The sequence below is a fragment of the Prionailurus bengalensis genome, chromosome A2, assembly GCF_016509475.1.
Source record: "Prionailurus bengalensis isolate Pbe53 chromosome A2, Fcat_Pben_1.1_paternal_pri, whole genome shotgun sequence".
Lineage (NCBI taxonomy): Eukaryota > Metazoa > Chordata > Mammalia > Carnivora > Felidae > Prionailurus > Prionailurus bengalensis.
In genome coordinates this window covers 5,916,906-5,938,172 of record NC_057348.1, presented here as the reverse complement: position 1 = coordinate 5,938,172, position 21,267 = coordinate 5,916,906, and the positions used below count along the sequence as shown (strand labels likewise).

Genomic DNA, 21,267 nt, shown 5'->3' with positions numbered 1-21,267 from the left:
TCTCTGGTATCCACTCCTGTTGTCTAAGCCTTCCATTTCATCCAGACCAACGACAGGCAAGCAGTGACACTAACGTGCCAGAATGAAGGGTATGAGATCCGTCCTGGGAGCAAAGACAGACCTCAGCAGGAGAAATTAAGTGGCACCTTCTGCTCAGCTTTTTTTTCTGGAGAACCCCTTTTCCTCTCCATTCCTTGTTATTCTCCGGACTCCAGTCTTTTATCTGTTCCACCCGTAAGTGGTCACCATAGGAGTCCCCACAAGCCTTCAGTGCCCACCAGTGATCCCGTGCGGGCCCGGGAGTAGGCAGGGCGTATGGCACAGCCTGCCTGACCCTGACTTCCTGGGACTGGACACCTCGAGATGCCTGCAAAATGTGAGCCTCTTCCTGGCAACTGAGAGCAGAGACAAGCTGCTTTCCGGAAACCAGGACTGCAGATGGGGACATTTTCCCGGCACCCACCATGCCAGTTAAGCCGCGAGGATGACAGGCTGAGGGGCATTAACACCAAAGCCCATCTACTGCACTGTCCAGACGCTGGGCTCACATTCCGGGGCGGGAAGATGAGGGAACGTCTTAAAATGTCCCAGGTGGGTCTGGCCTGGAACTCTCTGGCCATGACCCTGGCCCTGTGGTCGAGGTCAGGGTCATGCCGCTGGACTCCTAAGGCCGCTACAGTGACCTGAGCCCTACCCCGTCCCTCCCGCCGGTCCTTAGCCACCCCCGAGTTTGCTGAAATAGAAAGGGCTCCCCACGGGTGCCTAATTATGGGGAGGAGGCAGCAATTAGGCATAACAGCGATCCTAATGAAACACTGTCCCGTAAGAGAAAGGCAGTCCTGAGGGAGCGTGGGTGCCAGAGAACAGGCCGGGCGGGGAACAGCGAAAACGAGGCTGAGGACACATAGCAAGAGCTACTCCCAGCAACAGCGGCCGCGGAAAGAGCCAAGGCTGCGCATGCGCAGCAAAGGCAAAGCGCGGGATTGCGTCTACCCCTCTGCACGCAGGCGCGCCGCTTTCCCCGCCTGCCGCGGTCTGCAGAACCTTGAATGGATTTCAACACAGTGCCTCTCGAGAAAGGGCTCCGACTCCGCGCATGCGCATCACGATGAGCCGCTTTGCACGTTGCCCGACGCGAACTCTAGGTGGCGTCATCTCTCCGGCCGGGAAGAAGCACGCATGCGCGGAGGTTAGCACGAGGGATGGGCGAGTGCGCGCCGCGGACATGCGCCGTGCAGGGAGAGACGGCGGCTCGGCGGGGTCATCCAAGCGCAGGCGCAGTGCGGTGTTTGTCTGCCGGACTGACGGGCGGCCGGGCGGTGCGCGGCGGCGGCGGGGAAGATGGCGGCGTCCTCCCTGGAGCAGAAGCTGTCCCGCCTGGAAGCAAAGCTGAAGCAGGAGAACCGCGAGGCCCGGCGGAGGATCGACCTCAACCTGGATATCAGCCCCCAGCGGCCCAGGCCCAGTAAGCACGGCGGCGTGGGGGAGGGGGCGGGCGGGCGGGGCGCGCGCCGCGGGAAGCCCCGCCCCCGCCGTCAGGCCCCGCCCTCGCTTCCGGGGCGCTCTTGCTCCTCCTTCTCTCCACCCTATACCCCCTGCTGTCGGCTCGCTGGGAGAGGGTCACGGTGACCCAGGGGGGCGTGGGGCCGGCGGGCTCCCGGGCGGCCCTCCCCCCAGCCTAGGGGGATCCCCCTTACGGGGCCTATGAGCCTAGTCACCCAGCCCTAGGGCAAGGCCTCCCCATCTGATGACCCGCCCCCTCACCGTGATCCTCGGAGCCCGTGTCACCGTCACCTACTCTAGGAGCCGGGCTCCCCTTAATCCGAGCGACTGTGACCACATCCAGATCCCCCGCAAACATGTACACGTCCCTTCCGACCAGATGATTTCACTCCTGCCATCTCAGTGACTGGCAGGGGGCCCCTTCTCCCAACCTCTGCACCTGGGTCCTTGTCATATGGTTCAGTGGATGGTCCACTCGCATTCATACACGCACACTTGGCCCGGCTGACACCTGAGATTATTTGACCACATATAACCCCCTATTTCTCTGACCTCCTTTTCTGTGACTGTGTCTGGTGATCCCTTTTTATTAGGCTGGGACCTTGTCCTTCGGCCTCGCAGACCCCCTCCCGCACACACCCTACCCACATACACCAGGCCCCCTCCTACTTCATCTTGGCGACTGTCTGGCCTCTCCGAAAATACACACCCAGCCTCCAGCCTGGCAACGTCGTCACCTGGACTCAAGTGACTTCCTGCACACCCACATTCACCTGGCCTAGGGATACCTGAGGCCAGTGTGGTGCTATCCCAGCCCATGTACACCTCACCTCTGATCCCACCGTCTCTGTGACTACCTGCCTGGCATCTTATTGTTTGGAGTCAAAAGCTGCCCCTCCCCGGCACTCAGCACCTGGCCAGGGATTGCCATGACACTACCACTGTCTAGTCTCTTTGTTTTGTCCCACAGAACCCCTTCCCCAAATCTCTCAGCTGGAGGGCATGAGGCCTTCACCCTCTCCCCAGACCTGATGAGGAGCACCCCGCTCTCTTGAGCTAACACCTGGCCCTCCTTTGTGATTCTTCCGCGATCCATGTAGCTTATGGAGCTCCCTGTGGGGTCATCCTGATAGGAGGGGGACATGCGCCCACATGGGGGTATTCCAGTCTCTCCCTGCTCACCCAGCCTGACCTTCACAGCCTGAATGCCCCCACCATCCCTGTGTGCAGTCCACTCCTCCCTTCCTCTTCTGACCTGGGGTAGTGTGGGCTCCTCCCTGGGGCAGATACCCTCCTGACACCGGAGGGTCCCTGCTGGGCTCTGCGATGCTGCCTCCTGCAGCCCCACCTTGGATGAGACAGGGCTGGGCATGGGGCCTGCGGTGCCTTACGGGGTGGCTGTCCCAGGTGCAGAGTGAGGTACGGTGAGGCCCGTGGTGGGCAGGCCCCCGAGGAGCCCCCTCCAGGCGTCTGTGTCTGTGTCAGCTCCATCCCATCCTCCTGGTCCTCCCATCTCTGTGGTTTCTACCCGTCTCTGCACTTTGGTGCCTCGCGCCTCCCCCTCTTCCTTGTTATGATTTGATTTCTTTTCTTTTGGACAAATCAGTTGTTTCTGTTGTGATTTATCGTGGTGTTGTTTTTTTTCTTCCTTCTCCCCATCCAGTTATTGTGATCACTCTAAGCCCTGCTCCTGCCCCGTCCCAACGAGCAGGTACCAGCCTTTTTATCATTGCCGCTTGGACATCTGCACCATTGACCTAACCGCTGCCCCGGCCGCAGAATGCCCTCCCCCATCGCCCCATGCTGTGTGTGCGGTGTGTGTGTGCGTGCCCGCGCCTGTCACTCTTACTCTCTGTCCTTCCACCCGATCCGTGATCAGTGATGTTCGGCCCACTTGGCCTCTTCTGTGTTCTCTCACCTTCCGCTCCTCCCTTCCTGGTGAGCTCAGGTTTGGACTCCCCTGAAGAGGAAATGGGCTCCTTCACCGGCCAGGAGTCTGCCACCCGTGAGAGATCACGTGTGTGTGTGTGTGTGTGTGTGTGTGTGTGTGTGTGCGCGCGCGTGTGTGTGTGTGCGTGCGCGCACGTGAGGGAAAGAGGGAAAGCGGGGCCAAGGCCATCGGGCTACATCTGTTGGTCCGTTCCGACAGTACAGCGAACATGTATTGCCTGCCGCGTGCCGTGTCTGTTTTAGGTGCTAGGGACACGGCGGCAGACAGAATATGGACCAAGACCCCTTCCTTCTGCGGCTGATGCTCCCTGACAGCGAGCATCCTCCTGGTCTGGGAGAAGTGGAGAAAGCGGTGATGCCTTGCAGAAAAGGCAGAGTAGAGCTGGGTTGGGGTTCTGTAGCGGGGGCCCAGTTGGGGAAGCCTCTGGAGAAGCTGCGATCTGAGCGCAGTCTCATGGGAGGTGGGGAGATTTGAAGGAAGGTAGAGAAGGCAGCCAGCTGAGGCCTGAGTGCAGTTGCCGGTGGGTCTGGGAGCAGACGTGTGTGTGTGTGTGTGTGTGTGTGTGTGTGTGTGCACGCGCGTGCACGTGCGTGCACATGTGTTGGGCTGGCAGCCTAGTACATCTGTGGCTCCTGTTGGCCATGTGCTTTCATGCCCTCTCTTGTTCTGTCTCATTCTCTCTTTCTCTCTCTTTCAGCCTCTTGCTCTCACTGTGCCCTCCTGACCTGCCGCGTGGCCTGTCCCCACCTCTGTAACCTCTGTTTTCAGGGCCTTTGTGTACCTGCCCCTTTCCCCCCACCTTAGCCACCCCACACTGGCCCCACTCAAATCTCCACCATGCTTCAGTCTGAAGGGCCCCAGGAAGCGTCTGCACCCCCCTGAGAAGTACGGAGAGGGTAGGGTGTGGTCCTCACCCCACACACCTGACAGTTCAGGGCAGAAAGGGGGCCCAGATATCCTCCAGGGGGTGAGAGCCTGGCAGTGTCTCCAGAGAGCCCAGGTACAGGGACAGCATGGGGGGCCCTCGAGTGTCCCTGAGGTGGTTGGGCCAGGGAGGGAGGGATGGGGATTCTGCCTCTGGCCATGGCAGTGTAATGAAGCAGGGGATTACAAAGTAAGGGGCTTTGTACAGCAGGGAGGGGGCCCAGGAGGTCAGGCCCCCAGGCTAGTGCAGGCTGATGGGCACTGGTCCCCAGGGCCTTTCCTTTGCTCTTACCAGCCCTTAGCAAGACCCGCATCCCATTTTCAATTGTAGGCAAGGGTCACATGCCTGCCCCCTCACTCTAGATGTGGTCAGGGTCCCAGGCTGGCAAGGCAGGGAAAGTGCCCAGATGCCAGCAATTCAGGCATATTTGTCTCTGGACGTTGGTCACTGGGCCCACATCACCAGGTGCTTACAGAACTGGAGGAGGAAGGGGTGGGCCGTGGCAGGTGTAGGTGGGGTGGGGGGGGAGGCCAGGGGCAGAGGGACAGGCCCCAGGCCTCCTGGCCGTTCTCCACGAAACATCCTCTTCTGGCCCCTTAGCTCGTGGAGCCAGTGCTCTACCCAGCTAGGGACCCCTTCTGGAGCACTTCCAGGGCCTCTGGGGGTATGAGGGTTGAGTGGAGGGTCATGTGTCTTCTCCAGGGACCACACCGGTCTCTGCTCCTCGACCCTATTGCCAGCCCAGCCAGGGAGGATTCTAGCCACTCAGAGAACCTCCTGTCCTGTCCCGGGCCCCTGTCTGGCCTGTCTCTGCAGTGCCTCCTCTGGGCAGCTGGGCTCCAAGTCTTGGCTCCCATTTGTCTGTCTGTCTCCTGCCCTCCCGATCCCCGAATGCCGCCTGCCCATCCTGGGGTGACCGCTGCCTGCCCGCTGCCTGCCTGCCTGCCTGTAGCATGCCCAAGCTGTCCGCATGCAGGCTGCTGAGAAGAACCAAACCCCACTGCCTGGCCCATTCCCCACCTCCCGTCCCACCAGCCCTTGGAGGGGCTGTGCCGCCTGGATCCCCTCACCCAACGGACACAGGCCCAGCCTGGGGTCCTACCCCCACCCGTTGGCCCCAGCTTTGTAGGCCGAGCTGGGAGGCTCAGAAACGAGCCTGCTGGCTAGAGGATGGCCCTCCCTGACCCTGGAACAGAATGTGCGGCAAGGCAGCTGGAAGCTTGCATCCCTCGCTCATTGTCTCCCTGGGGTGGTCTGCTTGATTCTTATTGGGCAGCCACGTGCAGTGCTCCCAACAGGGCCAGAGCCCAGGCTGATCCTGGCGGGCATTCCTTCCTCACGTGGTCCGGAGTGTGGGCACCGTGGCCCTGGGCCTGCTCCTGGGCAGAGGTGGGGCAGAAAGGGACACATAAGGAAGACTGCCTGGCTGAAGGGTGCCATCAGCCTCTGGGCCTTGATCCTGTGTCAGCATAGATTTGGGGACAATCCCTCAGCCTCTGGGGACCACCCCTCCATGCCAGCCCACTCCATCTTCTTCCAGGTCAGGGGGGCAGGAGAAGGCACCCTGAGAGTGGTTGGGGGTGGGAGGGAGACCTTAGCTCCTCCAGCCCATGTCAGTGTTGGCCTACCTGATGCCAGGGAGGGGAAGACCAGAGTCCCCCGAAAACCCCACAGTGCCAGCTAACCCCTCTCACCCCTGGCTCTCACCCCCCCCCCCTCCCCAGCCCTGCAGCTCCCGCTGGCCAATGATGGGGGCAGCCGCTCACCGTCCTCCGAGAGCTCCCCACAGCACCCCACACCCCCTGCCCGGCCCCGCCACATGCTGGGGCTTCCGTCAACCTTGTTCACACCCCGCAGCATGGAGAGGTGAGCTGTCGAATGGGGCCAGCTGGCCAGTGCGGGGGTCAGGAGGTCAGTGTGGGGAGGCCGCTTTGCCCGCCCCAGGGAGGAGGGGGGTGAAATCTGTGGGGAACCCCTTTGTGACGGGGACTGGGGTGGCCTCAGTTTGGTTGGGACCGTCCTCCACCGGGACCTCCTCCCTGTTCCCTCAGCATCGAGATTGACCAGAAGCTACAGGAGATCATGAAGCAGACGGGCTACCTGACCATCGGGGGCCAGGTACCACCTCGCCCTGACCCCTGGGGGGGCGGGCGGGACACGGGGTGGGGCTAGGTCTTTGTCCGGAGCAGGCGGAGACCCGGCAGAGCCTCCAGCTCTGGCTGTCCTCGACAGCGGTACCAGGCAGAAATCCACGATCTGGAGAACCTGGGCGAGATGGGCAGCGGCACTTGCGGCCAGGTGTGGAAGATGCGCTTCAGGAAGACGGGCCATGTCATTGCCGTCAAGGTGAGCCCCGCCCCCGTCCCCAGCGGGCGCCCCGCCCCGAGACCGGGCACTAAGGCTCCCCCGGCCGTCCCGTGCAGCAAATGCGGCGCTCGGGGAACAAGGAGGAGAACAAGAGGATCCTCATGGACCTGGATGTGGTCCTCAAGAGCCATGACTGCCCCTACATCGTGCAGTGTTTCGGGACCTTCATCACTAATGTGAGTCCAGGCCTCTGGTGTTCCCCTGCCTCTCTGTGGGCTCCCCAGGGGTCCTTGCTGATCTCCGGGTGTGCCCCCTGCTGCTGGTCTGTGTGGGGTGGGCCGGAGGGTGCGGCTGCCCCCCCGAGCCGGCACGTGCCGCCCCCACAGACGGACGTTTTCATCGCCATGGAGCTCATGGGCACGTGCGCTGAGAAGCTCAAGAAGCGGGTGCAGGGCCCCATTCCCGAGCGGATCCTGGGCAAGATGACGGTGGCGGTGAGCAGCCCGACAGGGGTGCGGCCGGGCGGGTGGCCCCTGGACCCCCATCCTCCCATCACGGGTGCCCTCCGCTGTCCTCGCCGCAGATCGTGAAGGCGCTGTACTACCTGAAGGAGAAGCACGGCGTGATCCACCGTGACGTCAAGCCCTCCAACATCCTGCTGGACGAGCGGGGCCAGATCAAGCTCTGCGACTTCGGCATCAGCGGCCGTCTCGTCGATTCCAAGGCCAAGACGCGCAGCGCGGGCTGTGCCGCCTACATGGCAGTGAGTGGGGGTCCGGCGGCGCCCCGGCGGGCGAGCGTGGGGATCTGGGCGGCACGCCTGCCGCGGCCCTGGGGGTACATCGTCCCCTTCTCCCGCCGGCAGCCCGAGCGCATAGACCCTCCGGACCCCACCAAGCCAGACTACGACATCCGGGCCGATGTGTGGAGCCTTGGTATCTCCTTGGTGAGTTGCGGGGCCCCTGCCAGCGTCTTCTTGGGATACAGACGAGGGCGGTAAGGGAGGGCGGGGACCAGTCCTCGGCCCACCCAGCCCGCCTGCTTCTCTCCTAGGTGGAGCTGGCGACGGGACAGTTTCCCTACAAGAACTGCAAGACAGACTTTGAGGTCCTCACCAAAGTCCTGCAGGAGGAGCCCCCGCTCTTGCCCGGTCACATGGGCTTCTCGGGGGACTTTCAGTCCTTCGTCAAAGACTGGTGAGGAGCCCCCGCCCAGTGCTGTGCTCTGGGAGGCAGGGCGGGGTCAGGTGTGGCCCTGCGCTCAGAACAGCCAGGGAGATTTGGGGCTGGCGGGACCCCCCCCTCCCCGACGGGGGGTGGGGGCAGCTGTGGGCGAGAAGGCTGCAGTCAGGGCGGGGATGTGGGCGGCAGCTGGAACCCGAGGCCCGAGTTGGCCCTGTGGGCAACTGGCAGGATGGCCCTCGGGCTTGGCCACAGGAGGTTGTGAACAAGCCGATGTGCCCCGGGGCCTAGGGGTCTGTGTGTCCCGCGGCGACAAGCAGAATGATGCCCGTGTGGTGTCCCCATTTGATTGTCGTGCGGGAGAGCCCCGGTCCACCTCTCCCGTGGGCCCCTCCCAGCCCAGGTGGGGCTTCCACCGCAGGTGGGATTTGTGCAGGCCCTGGGTCCTCTGGCTTCTCAGCCAGCAGCACAGGGCTGTGAACACACAGCAGCCGCTTCCCTCCAGATTCTGAAGACCCCTGTCTCAGAGGGAGGACAGTTGTGTCCCCGGGACAGCCAGGCCCCTCTTCCCAAGCTCTGATTTCTGTTTCCTCCCTCTTCTCTGTTAGCCTTACTAAGGATCACAGGAAGAGACCAAAGTATAATAAGCTACTTGTGAGTATCTGGGGCCCCTGCCTCCCCCCCGACCCCATCTGGACATCCAGGGGCCTGTTTCCCCACTGGGGCTCCTCCCTGGTCCTAAGCCCTACCCCTCGGGCCCGCAGGAACACAGTTTCATCAAGCGCTACGAGATGCTGGAGGTAGACGTGGCATCCTGGTTCAAGGATGTCATGGCGAAGACCGAGTCACCGAGGACTAGCGGAGTCCTGAGCCAGCACCACCTGCCCTTCTTCAGGTAGCCACGTGGTGGCGGCCAGCCCCACCGGGGGCCGGGGGCATGGCCACAGGCCCCCCCCTTCCCCACCTGGCCACCCAGCTGCCCGCCAGGGGAGACCTGGGATCTGGATGGCTGCTGAGGGCTGAGGACAGAAAGTAGGGGGCGCCAACCCACCCCCGACTCCCTGCCCACCAGCTGTGGACAGACGGGCTCGCCAGGCCCCAGCCCTTCCCGTCCCGGGGTCAGCCGGCCGTGCGCGTCCCCCTGACAGACACTGTGAACGGAAGACAGCAGGCCACGAGCAGACTCGCTATTTATTCAGTCGTAACCTCTGGGCTGGGGCGGCCCCCAGGGCCCGGGAGAGAGCCGCCCGTCCTGCCCCTTCCCTCCCCACCCCACCCGCTGTGTGTTGTCCCCTCTGCGTCCCCTCTGCGAACACGTTCCTTGTGTCTATCCCCTCTCTCTCATCCCTTGTCTACCTCTCTGGCTTTCCCCTGCCTCTCTCCTGGCCCAGATCTGGGCTCCTTCCCTGCCTCTGCCTCTCTCCTGGCCCAGATCTGGGCTCTGCCACCCCCAGGGGTGAGGGGGGGGACCCCTGGGTCCACTTAGGTCTCCAGCAACGGCGAGTCGGTCGGCTGGTGTCTTCGCCCCAGGAAGGCGGGCTGGGCGTTATGACTACAGCTGGACCTGGGCTGGTCTTTCTCTCTCTCTCTCTCTCTCTCTCTCTCTCTGTCTTTCTCTGTCTCTCTTTGATCTCAGGGGGTCCTTTTTGGAGTTTATTGTATTTTATTGTACTTGGTGGGGTGTTTGGGGGGTGGGGGGAGAAGAGCTTGTTCTCACGGGGTTTGTCGGTACCTTCAGAAACTTTTACCAAAGTCATGTTTAGCTGCTTGCGGTGGAGCCCCTGACCGCCTGTGGGCACGGGCGTCTGGGGCTGGGGGCCAAGCCCCAAAGGTGGGCTCTGGGGGCGTTCCTCCTCCCTCGGGGCCAGCCCTCGGGGCTGGAGACTGGCCACGGCTTGGGGGGTGAGTTGAGGACCTCAGGGGGCATGGAGGGAGCCCAAGGGGCCGCGGCCACACAAGGTGGCCTTCAGGGAAGGCGGGCACAGGGCACGCCGAGGGCAGCAGGCGCTGCCGCGGCAGGGAGGCGGTGGGAGGAGGCGGTGGCAGACGCGGGGCCGTGGAGCCCCGGGGAGGCAGGGATTGAGGGTGCAAGCGGTGAGCGTGGGGGTTCGAGGACGTGTGACGGGACAGAGGTGGGGCTGGCTGAGGGCTGGGCGTGTGCAGGCAGCCACGCCCTCGTAGTGCCCCTGAGCGCCCCTCGACTCCCCCAGAGCTGGCCAGTCCGCCCGAGCCCTGTGCAGCAGCCGGAATGGGAGGGGGGGTGTTTCCTTTTTGTTGGTGATGCATGCAAACCAAGTGGACGACAAAACAAGACAAAACAAAATGAAAAAAAACAAAAAACCCACCAACACCAAAGGTGAGGAACTTGGCCGGATGTAGCTGAAGCAGTCTAGACCTAGGCATCCCTGTATTCTCTTGTTCCTGTCCATACTCACGAAATGCCGCATGTTTAAAAGTACGCAAGTTCTCTGCTCTTTGCCCCCCTCCCCGGGAGGGGAACGGCCACCTTCTCCCGCCCCGGTCTCCTTTGTGAGGGGATGGGCGCAGGGTGGGGGGCCGACAGGCCTGGTCCCCCATCCTCCCTCGCCTGGCCCGGCCAGGGGGGCCTTTGTGGGTAGCTGGAAGGTTCCATGGCTGGTCCCAGGGCCAGCGCAGGCCCTAGGCCGGCCACCTGGATTTACTTTTATTTAACTATTTTCTGTTTTGTGAGTGTGTCTGCCCACCCCTGCCCTCCTTCAGTGTTAAGTGGGAGTTCTGGGGGAACCTCTTCCCCTCTGCCTCTTTCCTGGCCTGCCCTCCGTCACCGGTCACCAGCCCTCCCTCTTGACCAGGCAGAGGGTGGAGCGGGCGGGCAGGGGCCTGGGGTGGCCCACAGCCCCCTTCTCTGGTCGCCAGTATTCCCCTGTCCCTTTTTAAAATGAAATGCCCTCGTTTGTAAATCCTTAGACGCTTGAGAATAAAACCCCTCCCTTTTCTTCCATCGTGTCTCTGTGTGTCTAGAGCTCGGCAGGACCGGGCGGGAAGGGGCTGTGAGCCCTGAGCTGGGGCGCCGCGGGCGTAGTGCCTTCCTCTGCGTGGAGGGGAGACTGGAGCCGGGCCAGGGCCTGGTAGGGCGGTATTTGTAGTGAGCTGCCTGATGCCGAGCGACCGGGGTGAGGGACCTCCCCCCCACCCCCCAACCCCGATGGCCACAGGTTGGCCAGGGAGGAGCCCTTAATCCCCGGCAGGCCTTGGGTGCTGGCTCTGATGTACACCCTTCAGTCCACCGCCCCCGCGCCCTGCCTCCTGGGGTGGCCGCTCAGCCAAGGACAGGGCTGCCTGCCTACCTGCCAGGCCTGGGTGCCGCCCGCCAGCGCCTCGGCTGCTGGGGCACACCTGACTGCCAGTCCAGCATGCCAGGTGCCGCACTCCTGCTCCTGGCCCTGCTCTCGGGGGTCTCCACCTTACCCAGGGGGCCACCTGGTACGTAGAGGCTGGGGACGGGGCCTGTCGCGCTGCCATCCCTGCGCTGCCCTTTCTCATCCCTGCCTGGGGGAGCGGGTGGGGTCTGCCTCTGTGTCCAGATGCTCCTGGACCCCTGACTTCTTCAGAGTCCCTGGCAGTTAGGCTAAGGCCGATGGCTGTAGGGGAGGAGTGTTCAAATGCGTTTAGGAAACGGGGGTGGGGGGGGGGTGTCCTGAATGAGAACACTTGGCAAGGATGCCGGCCGAGTGCCTCCCCAAGGCAGAGGGCGCGTGCGTGTGTGTAGCATGCTCTCGGTGAGGAACCTGGACGAATGGAGAAGCCAGAGACCCCCGCAGCCTGGCTGAGCTTCAGCTGTGCCAAAGGGCAAGGGGACAGCACCCTCCCTACTGGTCACAGTACCCTTGGAAAGGAAGGGGTGGGGCCAGCACCCTCCCTGAAAGCTGCTGCCCCCACAGAGCTGCCTGGGCCCCTGGGGTTGCTGACCGCCCCCCCCCGTCAGGCACCCCTCAACTTCCCAGCCAGGGATTCCCTGGCCCGCTCTGGGTGGAGAAATCGAGACCCGGGAAGGGGGTCTCCTGCAGAGGCGAGTGGCTTTGCGCCCAGCCTTGGTTGCTGGACTGTGGACAGCCCCTGGGTCTTCAGGGGACACACAGCGACTCTGCCAGCAGTGAGCCAGGAGCGGGGCGTGGGTGCACCCCTCACCGAAACAGCACCCATTTTCCCAAGGAGGCGGCAGACGCGGGGAGGTTGGGTCACTCGCCTGGAGGGTCTAAGGGAGAGCGCGGCCTCGTCCTTCGGGCTGCCCTTTCTCCCCGCCAGCGCCCCCATTCCCGGCGGCGCCCGGGCCCTGGCTGCGCCGACCCCTTTTCAGCCTGGAGCTGTCCGACGCGGAGGACGCCTTCCCGCGCCGCGCGGGGCCGCTCGAGATCCCGGCCGACAGCCGCGTGTTCGTGCAGGTGTGGACGCGGGGTGCGCCGGGGAGGGGGGGGCCGGGCCTGATGCGGGGCGGCGGGTGCTGATGGCGACCCCGCCTCCTAGGCAGCCCTGGCCCGTCCCTCTCCGCGCTGGGACCTCGTCCTGCACCGCTGCTCAGTGACACCGTCCTCCCGGCCGGCCCCGGGGCCCGCCCTGGCGCTGCTGCGCGGGGGCTGCCCCGCCGACTCCTCGGTCGTCTTCCCGCCGCCGCCGCTCCCGGGTGCTGCCCGTCCCGCGCGCTTCAGCTTCAGCTTCCGCCTGCGCCCGGTCTTCAACGCCTCGGTGCAGTTCCTGCACTGCCAGCTGAGTCGCTGCCGCCGCCTCCGGGGAGCCCGCCGGACGCCCGCGCCTCTGACGCTGCCCCCGCCCTCGCTGGTGCGCGGGCACCCGGCCGGGAACCTGGGCGCCTGGGCCAGTCGGGGGTTGGGCATGGACCCTCTGGCCTCTAAAGGAGGAGCCCCTCGGAGTTTGTGGATCTAGGGGGCCGACGCTATGGAGCCTGGAGACAAGGGCCCCTCGGGGCTGGGGATAGTCACTGGGTCTCTCAGTCTGGTGGCTGGGCACAAGGACCGAGAGGGGGGCCTGTGGGTCTCTGCACAAGGGTTCCTCAGCGGGCGGGGAAGGAGCCCTGGGCTTGCTCTGGGAGGGGCTGGGTGGCTGGATGCAGAAGGCGGCTAAGGGGCCAAATTTCTGGTTATCCAATGTTCTCAGAGAATCGGGTCGTGTGACTTTGAGGGGCTGAAATTTGGAGTCCTCAGGCCGGGTGGCTGGCTGCTTGTACGTCTTGGGCGCTGGGCTCGGGGACCTCTCAGGGGGTCGGGTTTCCAGGGGCTTATTGGTGCGCCTCCCGGTTGCAACAGAGAGCTGGACACTTAGATCTCTTGGGGGCCCTGGGGACAGGCCCCTGAACCCTGGGGCCTGACATCCCCATCCCTTGCCTCCTCCTGCCCACAGTGTCTGCCTCGGGATGAGGCGTGCGCGGGCGCTGGCAGCGGCAGCGGCGAGAGCCCGGGTGCCGACAGCCCCCACCTGCACACGCTGACGCAGCCCATCGTGGTCACGGTGCCGCGGCCACCCCCCAGTGAGCGCGCAGTTCTCCTCCGCACGGGTCCTTGGGGTCGGGGGAGGGGGGTGGGAAGGACAGCTGGGGCCCGAGCCCAGTCTCCGTGTTGTGTTCCCCACAGGGCCGTCCAAGGGCGTCCCCGGCCGAGCCGTGCGCCCCGAGCCGCCTGCGCCGGCCCCGGCGGCCCTGGAGCCCGCGCCGGTGGTGGCGTTGGTGGTGGCGGCCTTCGTGCTGGGCGCCGCGCTGGCTGCCGGCCTCGGCCTCGTCTGTGCGCGTTCAGGTAGCATCCTCCGCCGGGGCCCGCAGCCTATTCCAGCGAGTCCGGACCCCGGGGCTCCGCGACCCAGCGGGTGGGGCTGGACCATCCCTAGACCCGCCTCCGCTACGCCCGCAGCAGCCCCCAGGGGGCGCTCTTGGCCCGACCCAATGAGCGGCAACCCCTACCGCTCTGGAGCCTGCCTCTCCTTTCCAGCACCCCAGCCCCCGGCGCCCTCCCGAGAGACTCGGCCGGCGGCCCCCAGCCCAGGAGGCCCCAGTGAGGTAGGTAAATTTGGTGACGGGGGTGGGGGGAGGCTGTAACGTGGGGCCAGCTGGAAGAGGGGGGTGCTGAGAATGACTCTTCATAGGCTTTCCCTTGTGCCAGGGAGTGTTCTGAAGGCTTCGCGCCTATTAACTTCATTCATCCTCGCAACAACTTCCAGGTAGCTCCTATCATAAGCCCCATATTAGAAATGAGAAACATGAGACACTCTCTGAAGTTGTCGAAGGTCACAAAATTGGGTGGAGCTGGATTCAAACTCAGGCACTGGGTCACCCACGGCCAACTTAGGGCCCTGTGTCACAAAAGGGGTCCTCAAACCTCGGACAGACCCAACACCCGCCCTCACTCCGGCACACAGATCGATGGAGGAGGCCGATGATCAGCTGGGAAGGGGGTGTCCTCTACTTCGTTCGGCCTGGGTAGCCTCTCCCCAGGGCTGGCACACCCCCAGCGGGGTCCTGAGACACACCAGCCACGCCTCGAACCAGGTCCGCCAGGACTGGATCGGCCGAGGTCGACCTCTGACCCGATGGGACCGCCATCCCAGCGTCCTGCACCCTCCCGCCTCCGACCCGCTGCTCCGCACACCCTCCCACCTGGGCCAAAATAAACATCTGGTCTGACCTGCTGAGTTTGAAGTCTGCGTGTGCGCTTGGCGCAGGTGTAGGGGGCAGGAAGCAGAGGCCTCGGGACCAGGACTTAGGGGGGTCTGGGCTGAAAGAGGTCCAGACTGATACCCTTATGTACGTGTGCCAGGGGAGATTCAAGTGTTGTCCTAAACAGAAAGGGATACCCAACCCACCTGCCTAAGTTTTAAGTAAGCCCCGCCTCCTTCCTCAACCCCTGCGCCTGCCCATCTGCCTCTTGCGATCTTCCCAAAGCCAGGCCTTCTCCGCTCTCCACCCCCACCACTTGGACGCTGCTCTCGCCAGGGCCTCGACCTCTGGCCTCTGCTCCAGGCTACTCTCCGCCTAGTCCAGAGCTCTTTAAAAAACAATTCTTACGTTTATTTTGAGACAGAGCGTGGGCGGGGGAGGGGAAGGGAGAGAGAGGCACACAGAATCCTCAGCAGGCTCCAGGCTGTGAGCTGTCAGCACAGAGCCCAAGGCGAGGCTTGAACTCACTAATCCTGAAGTCATGACCTGAGCCGAAATCCGACCGCTTAACCGACTGAGCCACCCAGGCACCCCTCCTCTCCCCCTACTCTAGAGCTCTTAAATAAACGTCTCCTGTCCCAGTTCTTCCCTTCCCTTGAGCGGGATACGACCTCATTTTACAAATGAGTAAACTGAGGTTCGGCTCGGCCAAATCACTTGCTCCAGGTCACCAGGGCTGGCCGACCCCACAGCCCAGGTTCTTGGCTACCACTGGACAAGCCGCCTTCCGGCCAGGGTCCACCCCTTTTGGAGAAGCAAAGCACACAGTAGGAGCTCCTAGACTTAGTCCAGGAATGGAAGGGACGGCACGAGATCTACGGTCTCGGCTCCAGTTCCCGAAGGAGATAAAATGCAGGCGGGGAGGGCGGGTGTGTCTCATTCGCCCCCGCCACAGTTCTCAGGCGGGTCCCTCCAGCCTCTCCCACCCAGACGGTTGCTTCAGGCCGCAAACGCGGAGCCACGCCCCCATCTGTTTCCGCCTCCGCGCCGCCCTTTCTGATCCCAGCGGCCTCCGTAACCCCGCCTACCAGGAAAGCGAGCCCGGAACGCCGACTCCGCCCTCGCCGGCATGAAGCCTCCACAGCGGCGGCGAGCGGCCCCGGCGCGCTACCTGGGCGAGGTTACCGGCCCCGCGGCCTGGAGCCCCCGCGAGAAGCGGCAGCTGCTACGACTACTGCAGGCGCGGCAGGGCCAGCCGGAGCCGGACGCCACTGAGCTGGCCCGAGAACTGCCGGGCCGCAGCGAGGCCGAGGTAAGGAATCCTGGCAAGGAAGCGGGGGTGGGGGCGGGGCTAGGATGTGGGCGGAGCATCCTTGCGGTCGAGGGGCGGGGCGTGGGCGGGGCGCGTGCGATGCTGGGGGCGGGACGAACTTGGGAGCTAGGATGGGGTGGGCGGGGCGTACGTGAAGATGAGGGGCGGGGCGAGGTGGAGGCCGAGAGTGCGAGAGGTTAAGTCGGACTCCTGATAAGGCGGAGCGGGGAGCGGAGGCCGGGGACCGGGCGGAAAGGGCAGCGGGACCCGGCGGGAGTGAGGCAGAAGTGAGAGTCAGGAAACGGAGCCGAATGGGTGAAGCGGGAAGGTGAATGGGGTGGTACTTAGCGGGGGGTGGACCCTGGCTGCGGGGAGGAGCCCGAGCTGACCTGGGTCTTAACACTTTATTGAGTGGCCTGTCACACCTGGGGCCTTGGCCCTCGTCCCCGTGCAGAGTCACTGAGACCCCTAACACCTAGCGGGAGGCTAGGGAGAGGTGCCGGTCCTGGGGCAGGCAGTCGGCTTTGGCTTCTCTCCCCAGCCCTGGGCGTATAGAAGGCTCATTTGGCCTCCTCCTCTCTTCCCCAGATCCGGGACTTCCTGCGGCAGCTCAAGGGCCGCGTGGTCCGGGAGGCCATTCAGAGGGTGCATCCAGGTGGCCCGCAGGGTCCAAGGCGCCGGGAAACACAGACCCCGGCCCCCATCGAGGTGAGGCAGGACTAGACCCACCCACCCCCCACCCCCCACGGCCGGGCCCTGGGGCATGGTGTGGGTGTTGCGGGGGTTGGAGAGTGATAATCTGGCCAGGGGCTCCCCAGGAGGGGCAGGGCTTGGATCAACCCCTGAGGGTTGATCCCTAGGCTGACCGTGTACTTTCTGGTCTCCCCATCCAGGTATGGATGGATCTGGCTGAGAAGATAACAGGCCCGCTGGAGGAAGCCCTGACTGTGGCTTTTTCACAGGTACGGCCCTCCCCCAGGCAGGATGGGGATGTTATGTGTAAGGCTAAATACGGTGGATTGGGGTCTTGGAACCTTCCCCTGGCCAGCTCTGTGACTCCAGCCAGCCACTGAGCACCCTGAGCCCCAGTGACCCCGCTTCCGAAGCATCTCGTGCATGTGACGTCTAACAGGGGGGATTTGGTGAGCAGGTGGGGGTGGAGGGCTCAGCCTTGTGCAGGGCAGAGGGCTGGCTGATGGGAGGACTTCTGCCTTCCCCTCCCCGATCTCTCTTCCTGCCAGGTACTCACCATCGCGGCCACAGAGCCCGTCAGCCTCCTGCACTCCAAGCCCCCCAAGCCCACACAGGCGTGTGGAAAGCAGCTGCTGCTCAGCGCCCCTGGAGGGCGGGAGGACTCGAGCCCTGAGACCCCGGAGACCCCTGGCCCCGCCCCCAAGACAAGTGACCCCGCCCCTAAGGCGCCTTCCGAATCCCTGGCTGATCCCGCGGCTGAAGGAGATCTCTCCGTGGACTTTGAGAAGATCTACAAGTATCTGTCAGCCATCTCCCGCAGTTGCCAGGGCCCTGAACTTTCTGCAGCTGGTGAGGATAACGGGAAGGGGCTGTGAGGGAGTCCCAGGTAGCAAGCCCCGCCCCACCTCACTCTTCTCTCCTCTCTATCCTTTACCAGAGTCAGCTGTGGTCCTTGACCTGCTGCTGGCACTTCCGGAGGAGCTCCCCCGCCTGCCCTGCGCGGCCCTGGTTAAACATATGTCGGATACGTACCTGCGCCTGACCGCCCCCCAGCCGGACCCAGCTGGTGAGGGCCTGGGGCCCAGAGCTGAGAATGGCGGGACAAGCCCCAGGGGGCCGGAGGAGGCCAGCCAGGCCATGCCCCAGGCCCCAGAGAATGCTGGGCCCAGTGAACCGAGATCTGCTTGGCAAGCAGCTGGGGTCTGCCCCCTGAACCCGTTCCTGGTGCCCCTGGAATTTCTAGGCCAGGCAGCCACCGCTGCACGTTGAAGGCCTGGCAGGCAGAAGACACACCAGACATCTGTGAACCCCCTGGCCCTCAGTCCTGCGTGGGCCGGCACTGGGTTGTCATGAGTCGCGGCGGAAGGTACCGGACACGGTGGGCGTTATGGGGCGGCTTTTAAGATGACTGATCCCGCGGGGCTCTCCGAAACAAGCAGCACAGTTGTACAGGCATTTGGCCACAGAACTGAGGTGGGGGCGGCCAGGCAGGCTTGGCTAAAGCCACTGTGAAATCCAAACCCTCCCCCCTGGGCTCCCCACCCCCCCCCCCCAGCTCCTGTGTCTTCCAACATCCTGTATCCTGTGTCCTGTAACTGTGAGTAAAGTTCCTGTCAATCCTCTTGCTCCCTTTTTTCTGTGAGTTAAAGATGGGGGTCGAGGCCCAAAGTGCCAGAAAGAGAAGTCGGGGGTACGAGTGCCAGAGCTGGGTCCCAGGGACCGAATCGAGGGGCACACAGGGAGGAAGGCCAGCAGCTAAAGGCTGCTGCGACCAGGTCTGGTTCGGTGCCACCTGGAGTGACCTTGGGCTGGCCGTGAGAGGGACCTTTGGTGACCGTATGGAGGATAGAGGCCTGATCCTGACAGGTGTGAGTGAAAGGTTCTCGGAGCAGGTGACCTCACGTCACACGGATGAAGGGGAGAAGCCAGCAGAGTGGCCAGATGGGAGGAGCCAGGCCCCAGTAGGGGGGGGAGGGAGGGAGTCCCTGAGGTGGCCTTAGGGAAGCAAGGAGGGGGAGGGAGGGGGAGCTGGAGGGGCCTTAGGAGCAGGGAGGGAGGAGCTGAGCTGGGTAGAGGCAGGGGCCTGGCTGCTGGGTCTCCCAGCAAGGGGTCCCCCTTCATCAGGGGGCCTGAGGGTGTAGATTCAGGGGCAGGTTGGGGAAGAGGAACGGCAGGGGAACCAAGCATCCTCCTACAGCACTGCCTCCCCCCGCCTCCCCCCCCCCCCCCAGCCTAACTAGTCTTCTGGGAGCTGGTAAATTTTGTTCGCAGAGCCCGTGCATTCACACAGCCTGCCTTTTATAGAAGCGCTCGCTTCTCCCCACACACATTGCACACGGCTCCCCCGGGGCACAAACATATCTCCCAGGCGGGTGTGGAGCAGAGCCAGCCCACTCCATGCCGCCAGTCCCACAGTTTCCAGTGTGCGCGTGTTCACGGTGGGCAGGAGGCACCAGGCTCGGAGGTGTTTCAGGCTGCAGATGTGGTCAGTGCCAGATCATGCCACCTCTTGGTGACACCCTCCAGCTCCCCACTCCAGCGAAGTCCATGTATTCCCCAGCCCCCAGTCCCCTCAAGTCAAGGGAAAGAAGGGGGATGGGTCTTGGCTATGCACGGAGCTGGCGGGATCCGGGTTGCACATCAGTCGCCCCCAGAATGCGGCCTGGGTGTCTCGGCAGCATGGGGCTCACGGACAGCAGGTGGAAATCAGGCCTGGGTTCAAATTCCAGCCACTCAGTACAGGCTAGTCACTCAGGCTGCCTGGACCTTCGTCCCTTTGCCTGTAAGACCAGGGATGCTAACAGGCCTCAGGGTCCTGAAGAAGGAACAGGCCATGCGCAGGACGCTCTAACTCACACGCTGCTTGGCCTGTAGTAAGCGCTCAGTAATAGCTTTTATTTTCACCAATGGCTCGGGGGCTGGGAGGAGGGAGAAGGCGTGGGTGAGGCCAGGCGGGGATGGGAGCAGGGATCCGGGGGAAATGGCAGGAAAGCCAGTGCGGGGCGGAGGTGGTGACTGGGGGAAGGGCGCTGACCTGTACTGGGGCCGGGGCTGGAGCGGAAGGGAACCTGCCCGCACTCTCCTCCCACCGCAGGCGTCACGCATCCTGGACACAGCAGCCATTGTCGCTCTCCAGTCTCGGTCTCCGGGGGCAGGCCACGCAGGGCATATTGCTCTGCAGCGTCCACCCCGTGGGCCCAGGAGAGCCTGTCCCGCAGGAGCAGCTCAACACTTAAGGGTGGGGGGCGAGGCGACGGGTCGGGGTTGGGGGAGTGAGGGTGGCCAGACCACAGGGGAGGGAGGGGGACACGGGGGTCCCCCGCATCCAGGAATGGACACGACAGTCATGCTCGGCGGCGGCAGGACAGTAGCAGAGCCACCAATACGCCTTGGGGTGGGGGAGGGGTCCTCTTCCCCGTCGGGGAGCCAGTTGGGGACCAGCCGGGCCGGTGAGTCACGGAGCGAGGACGGGGCGGGATAAAGGCACGAAGTGGGGCTCCGGCCAGGCCGGGAGGAAAGATGGGAGGGGTCTGAGGGGGAGGAGCCGGACCTCTAACGCCCTGTCCCCTCGGGCTAGGATCTGGGGTGGGATCCTGAGCGCCATCCCGGCCAGGCGGCGCCCCCGTCGGGTCGGCCCTCGGCGAGAAACCCCGCTCGGCTCAGACCAGCGCGTAGTCGAACTGCCCGCGCTCGAGCGCCTCCTTGTGGTCGGTCCAGGACGAGGCGGGCATGCGGCTGTAGGGGTCGAGCAGGATGCGCACGCAGCGCACCATCAGCAGCACCAGCACCACGAGCAGGCAGAGTACGAAGGCGAACACTGTGCGCTGCTCCGCGTCCAGGCCCGCGCCCACCGGGGGCCCCGTCGACGGCGGCAGCGGCTCGGGAGACAGCGTCCACGTCGCGCTCATGGCTCACATCGCCGCGCGCCCTGCGGAGGAGGGGCCCGCCCGGGGCGCGGGGATGAGGCTGCGCCTTCCCTTCCCCGCGCCGCCCCCTCCTGCCGCGGCCCCCTGACCTTGCCGGGATCCAGCCCCCGCCCGGGCCTCCGTCCCCCCGGCTACGCCCAAGCCCGGGCCGCAGGCACGCCACCACAGGCACTCAGGGACCCAACTCCGGCCATGCGCGCAGGTGGGGGTGCTGACAGTGGGGAGAGGGAGCCCGGGCCCTGCCGGCCCGCGTACAACAGGTGCGAACGCACAGCTCGGGCGGCGCGGCGAAACCCTGTCCCCCGCCCCGCTCCCTTTGTTCCCGGCGTCCCGGGGACCCCTCCCCCACCACCCCCGCCCCGCCGCGCCCCTCACCCTGGCCTCGACCGGGACGGGAACCGAGCGTCCGGCGGCTGCGCTCTCTTCCGGGACCCGCGCCGGCTCTGCTCTCGGCCTCTCTCCCGCGGAGGCAGCGGCGGCGGCGGCCCCGGCTCAGCCCACCCCACCCGCCCCTGGAGCGCCCGAGACCGAGGCAGGCGAGCCGCGCGCTAGCCGGGCCGCCGCGGCTGTTCCCATGGCGACGGGGGGCGGGGCCGCCGCGGGGGGCGGAGGCTGCGCAGGGAGCGGCGCGCGGGCTCGCGACCCCGCCCCGGCCTCCGGGAGAAGAGCGCTCCCGCCCGCAGGCGCCTGGGAGACCCTGGGCGCGGGGCGCATCAGCACCCAGGACCTCGCCCACCCCACCCCGACAAGCACCCCAGGCAGCCCCAGCGCGACTCCGGCACCTGTCTATGCGATAGACCCCTCAAGCAGACGACCTGTTTGGGGAATC

General features: G+C 64.7%; 4 protein-coding genes across 10 annotated transcripts; 3 read left to right on the top strand and 1 right to left on the bottom strand.

The window, feature by feature from the left end:
• Positions 1 to 31: 31 nt before the first annotated feature.
• On the top strand, positions 32 to 10,845 carry MAP2K7 (mitogen-activated protein kinase kinase 7). Of its 6 annotated transcripts, XM_043590183.1 has the most exons (12): positions 32 to 1,465; positions 3,167 to 3,214; positions 6,104 to 6,245; positions 6,431 to 6,497; positions 6,612 to 6,725; positions 6,803 to 6,922; positions 7,073 to 7,180; positions 7,270 to 7,449; positions 7,552 to 7,632; positions 7,740 to 7,882; positions 8,476 to 8,521; positions 8,632 to 10,845. In XM_043590183.1, exons 1-12 carry the CDS (start codon positions 1,342 to 1,344, stop codon positions 8,764 to 8,766), a joined length of 1,308 nt encoding a protein of 435 aa, XP_043446118.1. In that variant the 5' UTR covers positions 32 to 1,341; the 3' UTR covers positions 8,767 to 10,845. The 6 variants fall into 6 exon arrangements, with proteins under 6 accessions (XP_043446118.1, XP_043446116.1, XP_043446117.1 ...); XM_043590181.1 differs by having other exon boundaries at positions 1,226 to 1,465; positions 6,803 to 7,180; XM_043590186.1 differs by lacking the exon at positions 7,073 to 7,180 and having other exon boundaries at positions 1,234 to 1,465.
• Positions 10,846 to 11,623: 778 nt separating this feature from the next.
• On the top strand, positions 11,624 to 14,542 carry TGFBR3L (transforming growth factor beta receptor 3 like). Its single transcript, XM_043590192.1, is given in 6 exon segments — positions 11,624 to 12,139; positions 12,141 to 12,288; positions 12,371 to 12,682; positions 13,262 to 13,388; positions 13,492 to 13,910; positions 14,270 to 14,542. Coding segments are annotated over 6 exon segments (1,524 nt in total). The 5' UTR covers positions 11,624 to 11,642; the 3' UTR covers positions 14,291 to 14,542.
• A 1,012-nt stretch (positions 14,543 to 15,554) lies between these two features.
• On the top strand, positions 15,555 to 18,134 carry SNAPC2 (small nuclear RNA activating complex polypeptide 2). Of its 2 annotated transcripts, XM_043590189.1 has the most exons (5): positions 15,573 to 15,819; positions 16,408 to 16,527; positions 16,713 to 16,781; positions 17,061 to 17,361; positions 17,450 to 18,134. In XM_043590189.1, exons 1-5 carry the CDS (start codon positions 15,637 to 15,639, stop codon positions 17,779 to 17,781), a joined length of 1,005 nt encoding a protein of 334 aa, XP_043446124.1. In that variant the 5' UTR covers positions 15,573 to 15,636; the 3' UTR covers positions 17,782 to 18,134. The 2 variants fall into 2 exon arrangements, with proteins under 2 accessions (XP_043446125.1, XP_043446124.1); XM_043590190.1 differs by lacking the exon at positions 16,408 to 16,527 and having other exon boundaries at positions 15,555 to 15,819.
• A 1,252-nt stretch (positions 18,135 to 19,386) lies between these two features.
• Positions 19,387 to 21,020, bottom strand: CTXN1 (cortexin 1). The gene is made up of 2 exons (XM_043590191.1): positions 20,814 to 21,020; positions 19,387 to 20,440 (listed from the first exon to the last, which is right to left on the bottom strand). Exon 2 carries the CDS (start codon positions 20,418 to 20,420, stop codon positions 20,172 to 20,174), a length of 249 nt encoding a protein of 82 aa, XP_043446126.1. The 5' UTR covers positions 20,421 to 20,440; positions 20,814 to 21,020; the 3' UTR covers positions 19,387 to 20,171.
• Between the last annotated feature and the right edge of the window lie 247 nt (positions 21,021 to 21,267).